General features: G+C 34.7%; 1 protein-coding gene across 1 annotated transcript in view; it reads right to left on the bottom strand.

Moving 5' to 3' along the window:
* WDR17 (WD repeat domain 17) overlaps positions 1-20,252 on the bottom strand; it is a 170,482-nt gene that overhangs the window by 48,538 nt on the left and 101,692 nt on the right. The window contains exons 13-23 of the mRNA XM_042782268.1: positions 18,452-18,654; positions 17,535-17,684; positions 17,316-17,446; positions 16,885-17,010; positions 14,971-15,126; positions 9,799-9,863; positions 6,232-6,364; positions 5,672-5,763; positions 4,471-4,570; positions 3,353-3,492; positions 1,006-1,026 (exon numbers count right to left, since the gene is read on the bottom strand). Coding sequence (XP_042638202.1) covers positions 1,006-1,026; positions 3,353-3,492; positions 4,471-4,570; positions 5,672-5,763; positions 6,232-6,364; positions 9,799-9,863; positions 14,971-15,126; positions 16,885-17,010; positions 17,316-17,446; positions 17,535-17,684; positions 18,452-18,654 — 1,317 coding nt within the window. The remainder of the gene's footprint in view (positions 1-1,005; positions 1,027-3,352; positions 3,493-4,470; positions 4,571-5,671; positions 5,764-6,231; positions 6,365-9,798; positions 9,864-14,970; positions 15,127-16,884; positions 17,011-17,315; positions 17,447-17,534; positions 17,685-18,451; positions 18,655-20,252) is intronic.

Raw genomic sequence — 20,252 nt, 5'->3', positions numbered from 1 at the left:
AATTGCTAAAAGATTACAATGATTTTTCACATTACATTCCCTAATCATTTAGTAATTAATTTGAAGGTCCTCCCAAACTGTCACATTTTTTATTATCATTGGTCATAAATTTTTGTTTTCCAAGTTCCAAATTGGAGTGGCTTATAAAAATGTTTGAATGACTTTGTGTTTTCTGATACTACAATTTAATAGAAGTTTTACATAACACCCATGAGAATATAGAAATTACCATTTGCTTTTATAGTGTATAAAATAACTGTGCTAAAATTATATTAAAACTTTCATGATTTACTTACCTAAGAATTATATCCTGATGAAGTGAAATTTATAGCTACTCAGTTAATTTTATACAATCTTTAATGTAATGCACTACTTATTAAAAATTGAGTATATTAATGTGCAGGTGTATCAATATTGAATTAGATACAGACCAAACAAATTATCTAAATTCTTAAATTTCCCTATCAGAACAAAAAAACAAAAACAAACTCACTGCCGTCAAGTCATTTTCCAGCTTATAATGATCCCTCAGGTTTCTAAGGCTGTATCACTATGGAAGCAGACTGTCCAGTCTTCCTTCTAAGAAGTGGCTGGTGGGTTTGAACCACCAGCCTTCTGGATAGCAGTCAAATGCCTTAAGCAGTATGCCAGCAGAGTCACCATCAGAACAGGTATGTTTATTTACTTAGCTGACTTAGGTGTTATGAGATATTGTAGAAAGCCAGATATGGGATACTATAGAAAGCCAGAGTTCATTTACTTTACAAGTTTTAAGTATAAAATCATGAGACTGATTTTGTACCTACAATATAGGAATTGTTCGCATTACTTTATAGTCAAGTTTTGTGCACTCTAAATTATGTAAATGAATTTGCATTGCACAAAGCAATAAAAAAAAATTAGGTAATGAACATTTATTAATACAGGGTTGTCACTCTAGTAATAAAATAAAATAGCAAACAATTCTTTTGAATTAGACATATATTTTTATATAAAGCTAGATACCTGTATCCAACAGATGGAAAGCTAAAATAAATAAATAAATAAATAAAATTGTAATGAATACAAGGAAGTATACTCCTACCAGTAAACATAAAAAAGAAAAAGGAAATGACATGGTTTTTGTTTATAAAGTTATTAATGTTCTGTGGAAATTAAATTATGAATCTAACTTAATTTTTGTTAGTTTTTTAAATCTGTGGAGCTCTTTTACTAGCCATGAGGATTACAGATTTCCCCTGGAGATAAACCTAATCAGTCACTATATTCCTAAGAATGTGAACTTTTTCTTGATTTCTGGGATGTATATCTATGGAAGTATAAAGTAAGAACTCTTGGGAGGATGAAATAAAAGTTTGTTGGTTATTAAAAGTAACCGAGATACAAAGTCAGTTGAAAAAGTTTTAAATATATTTTTGTTTAAGCAACCTATCATCTAAGTGAAACATGATTAGTTTTTTTTTTTTTAGAAAAAGGTGAAAAATATCCAAAAAAGAAATATATGTACTCTCTGGTGGCATAGTGCCTAAGGCACTTGACTGCTAACCAGAAGGTTGGAAGTTCAAACCCACCAGCCACTCCTCGGAAGGAAGGTTGGGCAATCTACTTCCATAGTGATACAGCCCTGGAAAACAAAGGAGGGGTCACTATGAGTAGAGTTTGAACCACCAACCTTCTGGTTAGCAGTCATATGCTTTAGGCACTATGCCACCAGAGCTCCCATATATTTCTCTTTGGATATTTTTCACCTTTTTTTTTTTTTTTTAAAAAAAAAAAAAGCTAATAATGTTTCACTTAGATGATAGGATAGCTTTTAGCATAGAATCAACTATCTTTGTGAATAACTAATTTTGAGTTAGACCTCATGCCTTAGGAGGGGTATGTGATAAACCATGGTAACTATGTCATTGACCATTATAGCCTTGATCAAAGGATAACTAGGAGCTCTTGAGGAAGACCAGAATTAAATGCTAAGACCACAGTAGGATACCACTGCATTTGACTTGGGGGGAGGGAACTCGTTTATCACTGCCTGATATGGGTGAAAATCAGAATAGCTCTCACATTCCTGATTCACTATGAAGTACTCAGATCTCCACAAGGAGAATGAGAAGAGCTGCTTATTTTCTGAGTGTGGTGGTTAAAGTGCAGACTTTGGACCCACTTTATGTAGATTTGCAACTTGGCTCTATCAGTTACTGAGACATCAGAAAATTCAATAACTAACTCATAGAACATAGTGAGTTATTATATGTAAAGTGCCTGAAACGGTGCTTGACACACAGCAAGCAATATTGAAGTGTTAGTTAACTGTCATTTTTATTATCTGTAGTGTACATAGCTATCATCACCTGTATAGCTCCATATGGGGGGTGTATGCGTACTAGGATGTGTAGTGGGGAGAAGTCTTAATAAACAAATTCATTTAGAAACTTAACGTGCAAGACTTTGGGGAAAGAGAAGATAAATGTCTAAAACCATCATTATTCAGTAACATTTATTAAGTGGCAGCATCTTGCCTTTCCTAACAGTGACTCCCGAACAGATAATCTGATTTGAACAGATAGCTCTGCAGATGTAAGCTAAGATTGCTTTAACCTGGATTTCCAGGTGACCTAAGTGATTTCACCAGGTCTGTATCTTAGAGGACAGTCACTTTGGTGTTGCACAGTGGTTAAAGCACTCAGCTGCAAACCTAAAGGTCAGCAGCAGTTCAAACCCACCAGCCACTCTTTATGAGAAAGAGGTGTTCATCTGCTTTCAGAAAGATTTATAGCCTTGGAAATCCTATGGTGCCGTTCTCCTCTGTCCTCTAGAGTCACTGTGAGTTTGAGTCAACTAGGTGGCAGTGGGTTTACTTTGGTTTGGTTTATATCTTAGAGTATCAGTAAAATTCAGAGAGCTGGCCTGTTTCAAGTCTCCAGTCAAACAATCTTTGCTTATTACGCTCCATTAGAAAAGTGACTTTATTTTCTAAGCCTTACATTAGGATACAGGATCTGACAAGAATGAGTCTATGTATATATGAAGAAGTTTAAGAAACAGAAATGAGTTGTCCTCATAATTTTAAGAAGTACACATTTATTGCTTCATGATGTTTTATGTCCTGGAAACATTATGAAATTACAACTGGCTTACTTCACAATGGGTCATGGCAGCTTTCCTTATGTAACATGGTAGTTCTGATCATTACTTTGTTCATGTATCACCGTTTCCTCCCACAAGTTTGTATTTTACATATAAAAAAGAGATCCTGTATTCTACCAATGTTTATTATCACCAAATACAATTTATAATATTTTAAAAATATATTCCATCACTTTAAATTATTATTTGAATTAGAAATTCTTACCACGTTGGAAACATCATGCATTTTCTTGCTAGTAATTCTAAGGCATAATGGGTTGCTGGTGTTGCAGACTCTCCTAGTACTGTTCCCATACAGACTGCCAGCTCTAGTTCATTTCCACGAATCAGGTATGCCATAGCAAGCTTGTTCAATAAGAAAAGCATTTATTTAAGTTACATAGATGCTGTATAGGATCATTATTCCCTTTTGCGCTCATGAAGTAGATAAAATAGCATTAAGGCACAAATCAATTATTCTTATGAAATATTGATTATAATATTCCTATTAAGTACCTATGTAAGAGTGACTACAATTTCTAGATAGAAAAACTAATAAAGTGAAATGAAGGATATCTTATAAGGGCAAAACTTAAGAATTTAGAACACTTGCCTCTATTTTTACAATTAATTAATATCAGTCTCTGCAATATCCTCAAAATCCTTCAGTCTCTCTATCAGAAATATGTAATTATTAAAAGCTTCTTCAAGATTGTACAATCACAATCATTCCATAAATATACATTTATATTTAAGTATAAATAGTAAAACTGCAAAATAGAATCTATAGCTTTGCTTAATAGTTTTCTCATTACCTCAGCAAGTCAAATGAAAAGTACTTCAAAATTAGAACTTGTGAGGAATATACTTATATATACTTAAAAACAAGTGCTTTCATTTGCATTCATTTTCATAATTCTAATGACTACACGTGAGGTTGTTAAATAGGCTTTGATATTTTGACTTCAGAGTTGAAGACACCTGAAACTTAGAGAAGTTAAGTGACCTGCTCAAGGTCAGTATCTTAAAAAAATCAACTTAAAGTCAGGTCTTATGAATATAAATCTAGAGGTACTTTTTTTCCCTTACTACACCACAGATACCCATACGAGATGAAATGCTTAAAGTTAGGTTGCTACAAATATATATCTTGTGACAAAAAGAAGGAAGAGCTCACAGCTTATAGAGTTTATGTGTGTTTATTTAGTACATATTACTCAGGCTTAGAAAGCATGCAAAATCAGACCTCAGGGAAGAAATAATCACAATTTTTTTTTCTTTCTCAAAAACCGTGACACACCTAAAAAGCTTCTCCTTCACATAAACCAATTTAAAATATTGTACCTCAATATTATCTACAGATAGATGGCAACATGCGGCTAGCACTGCTCGACCATCCTGAAAATACCATTCTGCCAGTTCTTTACTGACTTTGTGCAGAAGTCTAGAAAGAAAGAAAGAAAGTATATACTTTATAGAAACATAGAAATTCCATAATAAAAGTAAACTAATGCCCCTTTATAATGGGCTTATTAAAGGACAAATAGGGTTTTATTTGATGTCCTTGATTTAAGTATAAAGCTTGAATTTTGGGGAAAAATAAGGGAAAAGATCATTCCTGGTACAAAAGCCAATAAATAAGCCCGCCACAACTATCCAAAGAATGGTCTAAGAAGTTTAAGAAGAAAATTTACCATCCTGCACTGAATAATTTATAATTCAACTATAGGAAAAGCTAACTTTGGAGGTAACACATTGAAATAAAACTTCAGAATTTATGTTGTACACAAAATATGTATGTGGTAAGTCTTTAAAATATTAATTCAAAAATGGCAGAGAATAGCACCCAAGATTCTGGGGGAATACTCCACTTTCAACACATTATTTATTTAAAGTTTTATGATCCTTTCTACTTGATGGGGGCCCTAAGAGTTTTGTTATTGTTATTTGCCATTGAGTTGGACCTGACTCATAGCGACCCCTCCTTGGGTTTCTGAGGCAGTATCACTACGGAAGTAGATCGATATCCTCTTTTTAGGGTAATAAAAAGAATCAGGAGAAGGGGGATGTAGACTACAGGATCATAAAAAGAATAATAGGATGAAAAATACCTAATTTTCATTTCTTTTTTAGAAGAATTTTTTTTTAGATTTCTTCTTTAAAAAAAAAAGAGGAATAAATTTATTCATGACACTACACTGTGGTCATGGAATGTCAAACTTCATTATTGTGGTACTATATACTTACTTTACATTAAGAAGAAGCACACCTAATTTTCATAATGCTAATGTCCCAAAATATTTAGGTATTTTGTCATTCTCTCTACTGAAATGCTTTTCTGGAAGAGACATAAAATGTGTGCAGGCTGCACACATGCCTGACATTTCCACCAATAGACACTATTAAGAAACTAGATTGTGGTGAGAAATGCAGTAGGGGACTTGTCTCTGTGCAAAGAAGGATGGCATACATTGCCCTCAAAAACTTCTAAAAGGAAACCAGCCATAAAGAAATATTAACCAAAAACAAACAACAAATCACTCACTCATTAAAGTCTTCCTTGTAGACATCATCAGAATATGACGATCCTTTAGTTGTAGGAGTATGTAGGGTTTGCATATTTCCCTCACAAGCAGCCTAGAATTTAATTAAATCTTTAATCTTCTAAAGCTAATCATTAATAATGGACAAATTTCAGAATTTTATACTGAGCAAGGCATACTTAAATATTTTTAATTTATACAACAATTTGAATACCTCTTAGAATCTGAAAATATCAAATGTTAACTCCATTGTGAATACCAAAATATAGTTTTAAGTAAATGATTACTAGAAAAAGTTGCTCAAATGTATAGTATAAAACATTTAGCTGCATGTGTAACGTTCAGCATTGAGCTGCTGGTATAGTTAAAGATCTAATAAAGTCCAGTTGTGACCAGAACAAACACGTATACCTAAAATGTCAAGAGATGGCTGGGAGGTAGGTGGAAGCCAAGCCACCCATGGCTTTGTCAATCGTGTGAAGGTGAGCCAATCAACACAGACTTCTTCCTTCTACCCACTTGCCCAGCAATGACTATGGCTCACATGATATTGTAGTTGTACCTGTGCAATAAGCAGAGCTTCTTTAAGTTGACCTCTTGACACAAAAAAACTGACTAATTTTTTCACATCACCAGTGGCTATGCAGTATGGAATGACATCATCCTTATCTTCCTGGATTAACTGGTCAGCTCTCCTAATAAAATAAAAACATGTTTTTATAATATGGTAATTTCAAGGTTCTCAGTTAGACTCAAATTTTCTGAAAGCATATCTAAAATTCCAAAGATAATTTCATACTTTGGCAAACCACTTTTCTTTAAAAAAAGAGTTACATTTTATAGCCAAATCACATATGGAAAATAAATAAAAGCATTCTAAAATAAATACTATAGGTAATTGTGTAATTGTATGTCTTTAGAAAAATATGTATTTTCATATTAAATAGCTGAAACATTTCAGATCTTAAAATTAATGTAGTTTATATAAAGCAAGTAATTTATTTATCTGAAAATAAGTTGTAAATTAGGTATGTGTAATGGCCTATCTACTCTCAACTGGGAAGATGGGGCAATCTACTTCCGTAGTGATATTGCCTTGAAAACCCAAGGAGGGGTCACTATGAGTCGGGTCCGACTTGACGGCACATGACAACAACAACAACAACAACAACAACAACTCTCTACTGGATTAATCAAGTATGTAAGCTAAAGATAGCAGAATTTTTAGTGTTTTAGTGAACACAATAATGGGTTAGAAAGACTCTAACAATCACACAAAGTATAATCTAAGCCAAATAAACCAAACCACTGCCACTGAGTGAATTCAACTCATTATGACCCTACAGGGCTAAGCAATACTCTCTCCAATCTGCCCTACATATTTTAGCTAGTGTGATTATTTAAAATGCAAATCTGAGAAGGTCACTTTTTACCTTGTTTAAAACCCTTTGCTGTTTTCCTTTGTTCATAGAGAGTGTGTGTGTGAGGGGAACAAACACGTTCACCTGTTTGTAAAGCCCTGAACAGCTGACATGAGGCTACTTTTCTACTCACACCTGGCACTACTTGCCCCTGGTTTCTGCACTCTGTTGTTGTTGTTGTTGTTATGTGCCATCGAGTTGGACCCGACTCATAGTGACTCCTCCTTGAGTTTCCGAGGCAGTATCACAATGGAAGTAGATCGCCCAACCTTCCTTCTGAGGAGTGGCTGGTGGGTTTGAACCGCCAGCCTTCTGGTTAGCAGTCAAGTGCCTTAGGCACTATGCTATCACACTGTAGACACAGTAAAAACAAAAACAAAAACAGCTGCCATCAAATTGATTCTGACTCATGGCTACCCCATGTATGTCAGAACTGTGGTCAATGGCTGTGATCTTTTGGAAGCAAATCACCAGGCCTTTCTTCTGAGGTGCCTCTTGGCAAATTCAAAGTATCAACCTGTTAGTTAGTAGCCAAGTGCTTAACAATTTGTGCCAACCAGGGACTCCCAGACAGAGTAGCCTCCTTTTCAATCCTTTATGCTGCTCTCTAAGCCTGTAGAGAGGCTTTCTCTAGCCTCCTTATTTGGTTACCTCCTATTCATTCTTTAAAGCTCAGCCCACATATACTGGTCTATCAGATTCCCTCTGTTCCAATATACCTTAGGATATACTACATTTTAAATCTGTGGGTATCTACTATAAATAAGCAATCTAGTATTAACATTATTGAATGTTAGAAATCATTCTAAATGATTTTATGTCATTCAATTAAATTTTGGCTGAGGTCAAAACAAAAATGTTCAGTGAAATAAATGCCCTCTGCTAACTTGACTTTATTAAGGATTTAGTGGAAGCAATAACTTTCCCAATTGTGCAATAAGGTTATAGGAACTTAGAAATATTGGGGAGAGTTAGAGCTTAGGGTGGGGAGCCTACTGTCTGAGGGCTGGAGCCAGGTGTTGCTTAATTTACTGCTGGGAAAGTAGGTGCTAGGGAACAGTCTACTTTCCCATGGCAAATGTGCTAATCCTTCTGGATTTCATGTTGAGCCTTTGATTGATTTTTGTTTGTGTGTGTGAGCTGCAGTGGATTTTTTCCCAAACCATGTCTCATAAAAGAAAAGTAAGTTTCTAATTTTTATGCCATAAGCAAAGTAATTACTCATACCATAATAATCTATAGCCCTGGCACAGTGATTGGCAAATAAACCAGAATTAGTTGCCATCAAGTCAATTCCTACTCATTGTAATGCCACGTGTCAGAGCTGATTTGTGTTCCATAGAGTTTTCAATGGCTGTGATCTGTCAGAAGCAGACTGTCAACCCTTTCTTCTGAGGTGCCTCTGGGTAGAATGGAGTCGCCAACCTGTCAGTATCTGAGTGCTTAACCATTTGGATCACACAGGGACTCGTGATTGGCACACAGTGGGCACTAAGTATTTACTGAATGAATGAATAGAATTGAATTGGTTAATAGTCTTAGGTTGTGAGTGAACTGTGTCCCCAAAAAAGATACGATGAAGTCCTAATCCCTAGTACCTGTGAAAAGTGACCTTATTGAAAAGAGGGTCTTGACAGATAAAATTAAGATAAGGTGATACTGGGTTAGTGTGGATGCTAAATCCAAAATAATTGATGTCCTTATAAGGAGAAGGGAGCTCTGGTGGTGTAGTACCTAAGGCATTTGACTGCTAACCAGAAGGCTGTTGGTTCAAACCCACCAGCCACTCCTCGGAAGGAAGATTGGGCAATCTACTTCTGTAGTGATACTGCCTCGGAAACCCAAGGAGCAGTCACTGTGAGTCAGATTCGACTTCTTCTATGTGGAGAAATTTGTCTTCCACAGTGACAGCAGTGAGTTTTTTTTGAGTAATAAGGAGAAGAAAGCTGACATAGAGACACATAGGGGAGAATTTCATGTGAAGGTGGAGGCAGAGATCAGAGTGATGCATCTACAAGCCAAGGGATACCAAGGATTGCTGGGAACTAACAGAAATCTGGAGAGAAGCATAGAACAGATTCTTCTTCAGAACCAATCTGCTGACATTTTGATATTGGACTTGTAGCCTCCAGAGCTGTGAGAATAATTTCTGTGTTTTAAGTTACCCAGTTTGCAGTACTTTGTTACAGCAGCACCAGAAAACTAATGCTTCTGAGAATCAAAATTCTTCGTTTATTGCACTGTAAAACAAGTATATTTAATGAAGTTTGCTCAATGGTTAAATCATTTATTTTTTTTTTTTTTCTGAATCATCAGTACATCCCTTATGTACACGGATGAGAAATAGCAGGAGGTAGTTTCTACAGAGAGATTTTTAGATTATTTATAGAATAAGTATTCCTCTTACTTTTGGTAACCAGAAAATCTTACCAGTTATATTTCAAAAGTAATATACTAGCCAGTGAGTACATTGCCTGATGTGTCATTCCTCCATCTATGTGGAGAAATTTGCCTTCCACTGCCTTCATCAGAGGTCAGGTCATATGCAAGAACACAAAAATGACTTGTAACCAATTTATTTTGTATCAGTAGATAAAAAATACAGTCATTATTTGTAATGGCATAAGAAGTCTTACTATATTTATATATTACTTCCTTTTAACAATTGATTTTAAAACATAGATTTGGACATAGACTGTCTGCCTTACCTCTGCATTAACTTCTTCCAGTATTTCACAGATACTCCTGGTGCAACTGACAGAGCTTTGTCCCACTAGAAGGGAAGAAGAGCATAAGCACATCTATTTGGCTGCATTGTTTCACGCTAACTAACTTATTATTATTATTTTTAATGAACTAGTATTTATAGTATGGAATTTTTTGAGTGCTTGAAGTTACAACAATATTTTTGTATTCTATCTCATGCACTCCACAGACTATAAGAATGGTCAGATTCAAAAAAAAAAAGGTAAGATAAGTAAACAAAATCCCAAACCTAATGAAAGAGTAAGAAAGAGATAAAGAAAGAGGAAAGGAGAAAGGGAGATAGGGAGGAGAGTGAGAAAGGAGAGACAGACACAGAAAGAGAGAGAAACAACCAAAAGAGAAAGATAGAAGACTGATAGGAACTAAAGTATGTGGTTTAAAAAATGTATTAATGCATGATATGAAGTCAGAGTAAATTTTTCTTTGATCTGTAATAATCCATACTGAAGTTTTTTTACTTCACTGTTACTTATATTTAACAAATAAGCTTTTAATTCTTCCCCTACTTATTTTTTAAAAACTGTATTTATTGTCATTTCTTTATTATACTTTTCTCCATATTTTACAAATTAGACTTCTATTGAAGAAACTCATTGTTCAATCAAATCTGATGTACTGCTATTTGGTAATAAAAGTTCCAAGTCTGGAAGGGAACTGAAGAGAAAATATTCTTAAGTATGAATCAAAACTTCGTTTTAATTAAGGTGACCCAAACACTACTATAATTAAGGCTAAAAAATTAAAATAACAGGTTAAACTTTAAGTAGGTAATTTTTTAATATCTATTTTAATCACATTACCGTCTTTTGTTTTAAGTAACTCTTAAATATATGTCTTTAGTAGAAATTTGTCTTTATTATACTATGAGGGTGAATGGGGGAAAGAAGTTGAAATGAAGACTAAATTAATTTTGAATTCATCAAGCTCTTTCAAAAAAACATATTTGATTAGTGAAAAGATAAAATATTTTCCTAACTCCAACAACATCCCCATAGCATTGTTGTTGTTATGTGCTGTTGAGTCATCTTTGACTCATAGCAACCCCTCCTTGGGTTTCCGAGGCAGTATCTCTATGGAAGTAGATTGCCCAATCCTCCTTCCGAGGAGTGGCTGGTGGGTTTGAACCGTCAACCTTCTGGTTAGCAGTCAAGCACCTTAGGCACAACACTAATAGAGCTCTTTAGCATTAAGCTTACAGAAATAGAAACTATTCATGAGGTGACAATGAACAAACACAAGGACGCTCATAATGATAAAGGATTAGAAGCACAGTTTTTTGGATCATTAAGTCCATTGATGAAACTGTATAACAACAAAATGATTAAGCTGTATAAGCAGATTATCTGAGAGAGGCTTTAAATTAAAGACAGTTTAAAATTATATACATGAAAATATAAAATTCAGAAACAGAAAAAATTGCAATATTTTACCAAAATGTAGTCCTTTCTCTCTGGTTTTTAAAAATAGTATTTTGTGTTTTAGTGAAAGTTTACACAATTAGGTTTCCATTTGACAATTTCTATACAAATTGCTCAGTGACATTAGTTACATTTTCCACAGTGTGTCAACATTCTCTTTAACTGTGTTCTTTTTGTTCCATTTCCAGTACTAATTTTCCTGTCCTCTTATCTTCTCATCTCTGTTTTAAAGTAACTGTTTTTTGGTCTCATGTAAATGGTTTTTCAACAGAGAGTTGTACTCACGGATAATATCCTTTATTTTGTGTGCCAATATTATTTTACTAAAAGGTAACCTTCTGGGATAACAACTGGACCAATAAGTTGAAGGTTTAAAGAGTATCTAAGGGCAACAGTCTCAGGGAGTCCTGTAGTCTCAATTGATTCAGTAAGTCTGACTTTGTAAGAATTTGAGTTCTGTTCTATATTCTTCTCCTGCTCTATCAGGGTCTATTCATCTATTGTGTTCCTCTCTCCTGGATTTTTGATACTCTTTCTAGTAGTGCTGTTGAAATTAACCTATAAGTCAAATATTTGTTCAGAAGTAAATTTTTTACATTGCTCTTTAATTGTTAGCTTCCATGGAGTCCACCCCGGACCTCATACAAAACGGAATCCAACTCTCAATTGTGATCCATCCATAGGGTTTTCATTGGCTAAGTGGTGGCTGGGCTTGAGGTGCATTGGCTGGGTGTCCTGACGGAATACAAGAATTCTACGACTAAACCACTACTGCCCTTGCTCCCAGATTAAATAATTTTGAGTGTGTAATCTCTTATCAGTAACATTTTCAAATGGCACATATTATTATTTTAGGTCAAGCAGTAATTTATTGCCTTTGTGCATGGGAAAGAAAAGGTGAGTTAAATTTAATTTTAATACATTATAATCAAACAGTATTACTTATTTTATTCTACTTATAAATATTCTTAATGTCATGCTTTATTATTATAAAGTTAATTAACCTATAACTTTTTAAAAGGATCCCTGGTGGTGCAGTGGTTAAGTGCTTGGCTGTGAATTGAAAAGTCAGTGATTCGAACCTACCAACTAAATCTGTGGGGGAAAAATGTGGCAGTCTGCTTCCATACTGAACTGAGATTTAGTCTTGGAAATCCTATGGAGCAGTTCTACTCTATCCTATAGGATCACTATGAGTCACAATCAACTAGACAGCAACAGTTTTTTTTTGGTCTTTTTTTTAAAAAAAAACCCAGCTTTTAAAAAATAATAAACTATGAAATGAATACATGACATTTTAACTTTTTTCTGGGGGAAAGAAGAGGAGATAGTGAACCTAAATAGACACACAGAAAGTGAAATGCTCAAAGAATTTTCACAAACTAAATAGACTCATGTAACTAGTTTCCAGATAAAGAAGCAGAATATAACCAACACTCTTGCCTTCCTTCTACTCCATTCTAGTCACTGTCTACTTCCTAAAGGTAAATGCTATCCTGAATCACTACAGCATGGGTTCATCCTGACCTCTTCAAAAAAATCTATTTTGCTGATTCAGTCCTCTATAAGAAATCAGGCTATGCATTAGCATCCTTCATGAGATGTTCCACAGTGGAAATGCCTCTTCTGGCAAATGTGGGATTGAGTTATGACCAACAGTGTTAGCAAAGGGATTCCACTATGAGCAAATTAACCAATGCACATATATAAAGATATGTACATCTATGTTTGGTTTGGTTTGGTTATATATGTATGCATGTTGTTGTTGTTGTTATGTGCCATTGAGTCGGACCAGACTCATAGCGACCCCTCCTTGGGTTTCTGAGGCATTATCACTATGGAAGTAGATTGTCCAGTCTTCCTTCTGAGGAGTGGCTGGTGGGTTTGAACCACCAGTCTTCTGGTTAGCAGTCAAGTACCTTAGGCACTATGCTACCAGAGCTCCCTATATGTATAAATAAATATATTTATAAATATATATTGTTGTTATAAGAATCACTTGGAGGATTTTTTAAGATACAGATTGTTGGGCTCCATTCCCAGAGCTTCTGATTCTATAGCACTGGCATGGGGATGGAAAGTCTTCATTTGTAACAGATTCTCAAGTGATGCTGATGCTGCTGGCCTGGGGATTTTCCTTTGAGAAAAACTATTCTATGGCATACACCAGATATCAGACTGGCTAAGAACTAATTAGATTGAGGAAAAAAAATCAGCTTACTATTTAGTATTTAATACTTAAATTTGACAGTGTAGGATCATAACAAATTATGGATAACACTGTGAAGAATGGCAATTCCAGAACACTTAGTTGTGCTCATAAGAAACCTATACATAGACCATGAGGCTGTCATTCAAAAAGAAAAAGGGGATACCGCATGGTTTAAAATCAGGAAGGGTGCATGCCAGGGTTATTCTTTCACCATACTTATTCAATGTGTGTGCTGAGCAAATAATCCAAGAAGCTGGACTATATGAAGAACAATGTGGCATCAGGATTGGAGGAAGACTCAACAACAACCTGCAATATGCAGATGACACAACCTTGCTTGCATAAGTGAAGATGAATTGAAGCACTCACTGATGAAGATCAAAGACTACAGTGTTCAGTATGGATTTTACCTCAATACAGAGAAAACAGAAATCCTCACAATTGGACCAATAAGCAACATTATGATAAAGGCAATAAAGACTGAAGTTGTCAGGGATTTCATTTCACTTGGATCCATAGTCAACACCCATGGAAGTAGCAGTCAGGAAATCAGACATTGTATTGCAGACATTGTATTGCACTAGGCAAATCTGCTGCAAAAGACCACTATAAAGTGTTAAGAAGCAAAGATGTCATTTTGAAGACTAAGGTGTGCTTGACCCAAGTCATGGTATTTTCAAATTGCATCATATACATTGAAATTTGAACAATGAATCATAGCAACCCCTCCTTGAGTTTCTGAGGCAGTGTCACTACACAAGTAGATTGCCCAGTCTTCCTTCTGAGGAGTGGCTGGTGGGTTTGAACTGCCAGCCTTCTGGTTAGCAGTCAAATACCTTATGCACTAAGCTACCAGAGCTCCCTGAAGAAGAGCCAATGCTTTTGAATTGTGGTGTTGGCAAAGAATAATGAAAAAGACCATGGACTGACAGGAAAACAAACAAATCTGTCCTGGAGGAAGTGCAACAGAATGTTCCTTGTATGTGAAAATGGCTAGGCTTCATCTCACCTACTTTGGTCATGTTGTCAGAGGGACCATTCTCAGGAGAAGGATATCATGCTTGGTAAATCTGAGGGTCAGCAAAGAAGGGAAGACCCTCAATGAGATGGAATGACACAGTGGCTGCAATGATTGGCTCAAGCACCGCAAGGACTGTGGGCACTAGGCAATGTTTTGTTCTGTCACACATATGGTTGCTATGAATCAGAGCTGACTCGATGGCACTTGTTGCTGTTGTTGTTGTTAAATGCCGTCGAGTAGGACCTGACTCATGGCGACCCCTCCTTGGGTTTCCGGGGCAGTATCACTACAGAAGTAGATTGCCCAACCTTCCTTCCGAGGAGTGGCTGGTGGGTTTGAACCGCCAGCTGTCTGGTTAGCAGTCAAGTGCCTTAGGCACTATGCTACCAGAGCTCCCCGATGGCACTTAGCAACATTTTGAATATTTGTTAGACTCATTGATTTTACTTTGGTAGCATTTTACCTCTCCAAGTTCAACCATAAGTTCACAATATCTCTGAATTTGTCCTAATCTCAAGTGTATTTCAGCAGCTTCCTTCAGTCTTTCCTCTTTAGTAGGTACACCAATACCACCACCAAATTTGGACATCTTGACTGTTGTTAGTTCTTGGGCTTCAGACTGGTTAAAAAGAATATAAAATATATGGTCAAGCATTATACAGATAATATTTTTAAAAAAATTAGCACTGAAAATTAAATGTTTAAAAATCATGCTCAAATAATAAGCCTTAAGGTAAACTATGGACTTTAGTTAATAATAAGGTATACTGGTTTATCAATTGTATAAATGTTCCACAGGAATGCAAGATGTTAACAGTGGTAGAAACAGTGTGTCAGGGGGAGAGAAGGTATATGGGAACTCTCTGTATTTTCTGCATAATTTTGCTGTAAATCTAAAATTTTTCTAAATATTAAGTCAATTTTAAAAACATTGCTTTCTTTCTGTAAAATGTGATACCAATTTAAGCATAATATTTTGGTGTGCATAACTTTCTAAGCTTTGTTTTTATACAGAAGTCCAGGGGTCAAAAGGTAGTAATAAAGAACTGAAATATACAACTGTTATTGTTGTGTTTTGCCATCTAGTCGGATCTGACTCATAGCGATCCCTCCTTGGGTTTCCAAGACAGTATCACTACGAAAGTAGATTGCCCAACCTTCCTTCCAAGGGCTGGTAGGTTTGAACCACCAGCCTTCTGGTTAGCAGTCAAATGCCTTAGGCACTATGCCACCAAAGCTCCTAATATAAAACTGGTCAAAATATATATAAAGGTCTCTAATAAAAATGCAAAAATTACTGGCTTATATCCTTTCAATTGATTTTGCACTTTATCATGAGTTCCTCAATGTGTGATTAAAGAATAAAGTACCTCTTCTTTATGAAAGGGAGCTGTGGTAGCATAGTGCCTAAGGCATTTGACTGCTAACCAGAAGGCTGGTGGTTCAAATCCACCAGACACTCCTTGGAAGCAAGATTGGGCAATCTACTTTCATAGAGATATCAACTCAGAAATCCAAGGAGAGGTCGCTATGAGTCGAATCAACTCGATGGCAGTGAATTTTTTTTTTCATCTTTATGAAAATAATTTTCCTTATGCCATCAAATCCACATTCTTGGCACAGTTCTCTCCATGCTCTAACAGTTAAGTCAGCCATTGAAATGTCATTGCAAATATATAAGAGATTTCTTCTTTCTGGTTCCAGGATTGGTTTTATTGACATCAAAGGGGTTATCACACTAGGTATAATAGTTTTATATTAAGGTTCATCAAGAGCCATGATATAATCAATTTTAATATAAAAATCTCAAGATAAAGCAAATCAGGCTCTTTGAGAATAAAATCAGAGTAGTCTATTTGTTGCAATTATCTGGTAATAGGTTTAAGACAAAACATTTCAAGGAGTTCCAAGTGACCAATGAAGAATTTCATGACACTCAAACCTATTCAAAACTATGGTTGCCTTAATCCATTTGTAAATACTTCATACTCTTCATGACAGCTTTGTCCAAAGATTTTTCTCCTCAGTATTGACTTATTTCAATCTACCTGTGATGATCATATAGATTTTTCAGCTTTTATCATTTATTTAAGAAGCCCTAGAGGCACAGTGGTTAAAGTGCTCAGCTGCTAATGGAAAGGTTGGGTAGTGTGAACCTTTCCATTAGGTGGGAAAAAGATGTGTCAGTCAGCTTCCGTAAAGATGTACAGCTATGGTAACCAAGCGGGGCAGTTTTATCCTATCATATAGGGTCACCATGAGTCAGAATGAACTCTATGGCAGTGGGTTTGGATTTTGGTTTTATCATTTATTTATTTTGATAGTGAAAAAGCAGAAACAATTTTTGCTTGAGCACGAATTTGCATACTTTACTTACTGTTCTAAATTTAATCAGGTGTTTCGAATGCATTATTCCTTTAGAGTAGTTCTGAGGAAGTAAGCTATCATCTTGTCCTTTTATCACAGCAACCAAGTTCCATAAATTGTTACTGCCACCTGGAGGCTAAAAAGTTGACATGGAATAACCAAAGATAGAATGGTGGATAAAAACTGACAGCATTTTGCAATTTCACAAATATTATAATGCAGGCATATTTAAATTGAAAAATTAATAAAGTAACTATACTTTATCTCATTTATTGTTTTGGGTTTTAAAATCACTTTCTTACATTATACTGATTGTACTAAGAAGGAGCCACTGACTTGGGATGGCACATGTATAAATATGTGACAACTTAATGACTATACTTGTAATGATTCATTTTGGCTAAGGACACAAAGTTCATATTTAATTCCTACTATACTTACTGATAAACATTCTGAAAACCATCTTAGTTTTTGTGCTCGAGCATTTCCAGTTACCTTCTCTATTTCTTGTTTAATATCTCTTGAAACTTTACCACACAAAAGAGGAGGAGTGCCTCGCTCTATAGCATTATCTAAAGACAAACAACATTCAGTAAGAAAAAAACTGCTAATAAAATAGTAGTTAAAAAATAAAATCTAATACACGCATATTTTCAATACCAGTGTTCCCGATAATTTCTTCCCAAGATCTGTCTGCCAGAATATTTATTTGTAAAGGAGTGATTAAAGGTGCTAAGGACCAGAGTCTCACGGTAGAATCACGGGAACAAGAGGCCATAGTGAAAGGGCGACTTGGATGGCATGTTAAACCTGATGGAAAAAATAAACCTCTTTTAACTAAAGTAGACATTGAAAAATAATTTTATATGTACCTAATAAAACTTCTACAGAATTGAAGTTGTGAAGAAATGTGAATAACTGCAAGGTTCCTGGAGCCAAAGTACACTATAATTACATTTAATTAATACATTGGCCAAAAAATAAGATTGTGATGAATTATTTAACATACTTTATGAATAAGAATGTAAAACTGAATAATTATTATAAATCAAATGGTCCTTAATGAAGCTATTGGAATTATATTTCAGTCAGTTAAGCAGCAGGTATACTGTAATACCAATAGTGTGCACAGTAATCTGTGAATTAATAGATGGATGGATGGCTGCAAGTTATAGTTACAGCATGAAGAGCTGGGACTTTTAAATTTAGAATATCAAGAAATGAGATACTTTCTCATCTTCAGTCCCACCCTGCCTCAGCTAAAAAGCCATTGAGGTAAAGCCTATGGGTGGGAATGGCTGCGTTGGGTTACAAATGAGGGTCAAGTGATGCACAAAATATTATCTGATTTTCTATACCCAGCAGTACAGTGCTAAAAATTGCTATATTCTGATCATTTCTGATGACTTTTTCTACTGTCTTCTAAATACTGATATTTCAATAATAAACATTGATACTTTCTAATAAGAAAATGTTATTTACAAAATGAAATACTGCAAGATCTTCAAAATATCATATTTCTTGTGAATTATAATAATAATTAATATATCAGAACAAATAAATAAAAAACACTTTACCATATACATCTGCACCATGATCATATACAGTATCCAAACAAGTTCCTTCTCGAGTGTCCCATACTTTTATAGTATAGTCCCAGCTACCAGATATTAGTAGATAAGGAATCTCAGTGTTCCACATTAATCCCCTTACAGGTGCGGTGTGTCCACTAAGAATATTTATGCAAGCATCTTGAGTATAATCCCAGATTCGAACAGAACTGAAAATAGAACATTATACTTCATTCATGGTATAACTTATCTAAAGTATTAACATATTTTTAATGGAGCACAATGACTATTTCCTAGTATATTTAGAAAGCATTTTATGTTTTAAGATATGTTAAGATTACTTGTTTATATAAGATAGAATGAATATTTAACTAGGCTAGAGTTAGCCTATTCCAACACAGTTTTTTCTGGGCGAACTACTTCTGTAGTGATACCACCTTGGAAACCCAAGGAGGGAGGGGTTGCTATGAGTCAGGTCCAACTCGAGGGCATATAACAACAACATACTGATCACTTACTACTGACAGAAAACATACCATCTCATAGTTTCTAGGCTAAAAACAGCTTTCATAAAATATCCAGAACAAGTATAGTCAAAGAGAAAAAAATGACTAATAACATAGATCCAGTTATTTAAGAGCTCTCAAGTTATTTGTAAGCCATGAAAATATTGCACGTGATGATGGGTATTATTGAAAAAGTAAATTAATAAGTATGCTATTATTAATACGGTAAGGCATTTCTTCATGTTTCTGTCAGTAAAACAGGTTGCGTAGTTTGAACTCAACCTCAGATCAAGAAACAATTTAAATATAGCTGGCATGTATTACTCGTATCTATGGATCATACAAAGGGAAAATGCTATTGAAATTTAAGACTTCTAAATGCCAAGTTTGTTTGGGCAAGTGACAATATTTTTTCAGTTACATATTTGTGCCTATATAACAATACCAAAATATTAACCCTTCAAAGGTTATATTATACTGTAAAGGAGCCTCATTATATATTTTGTTTCTTCAAAGCATTATCTCTTTCTGCTTTATATAAAAAAGCTTCTCCCCATTATACTAGTATAAGACAGTGTATCCAGATATAACCGACACTAAATTTTGTAGTGCCAATTTCTTATATATGTTAGCATTTAAATTATTTTAAGTTTGATACATGTTTATAAATAAGAATACACTAAAATGGTTTTTGACAAAGTATTTTAATGTTACCATAGAAGCCACTAAAACAAGTATCCATGCTTTTGTGGCATATAGGACAGGCAAACATTAGGCTTTGAGATCCCAATGTATATTTTTTGGTCAGCCATAATACGTTCAAGCGCCCCACTGTATACAAGAAATGCCTGAAACTTTCTAGGTTTCTTTACAATTTTTACTCTCACTTAAAGGTTCTAGATACATGAGTGAAGTATAACCTTCATTTAAAATAGGAACAACTACTAAAGAAAACAATAATCAAAATCCAGTAAACTTTTTCAACTTCCATTAGCATAGGTCAGTAAAAATGCTTCAGGCTATTTTTATGACAAATTTTTCTTAGGCAATAATTGAAGATTATATCTTTTACCATGGAGAATATAATTTAGATGTTAAAGACTATGTTAAGAGATTGGAATAATCTCAAAAACAAATTCATACTCACTTTCATATGATAACCTTAGTAGAAGTACCACTTTAAGTGATAATCCACAAGACTCTCATAATTGTTTCTCACTGAATTTGTAGTTATCCCAAAATTTCAAGATAAAAATAGCTATTCAAGATCAAATCTGTGGTTACTATGTATTATGACTTTC

The sequence above is a fragment of the Orycteropus afer genome, unplaced genomic scaffold, assembly GCF_000298275.1.
Source record: "Orycteropus afer afer isolate SDZICR_OR568_19922 unplaced genomic scaffold, OryAfe1.0 scaffold00278, whole genome shotgun sequence".
Lineage (NCBI taxonomy): Eukaryota > Metazoa > Chordata > Mammalia > Tubulidentata > Orycteropodidae > Orycteropus > Orycteropus afer.
Note: the sequence above shows the minus strand (reverse complement) of the source record. Positions and strands in the feature narration are given on the sequence as shown.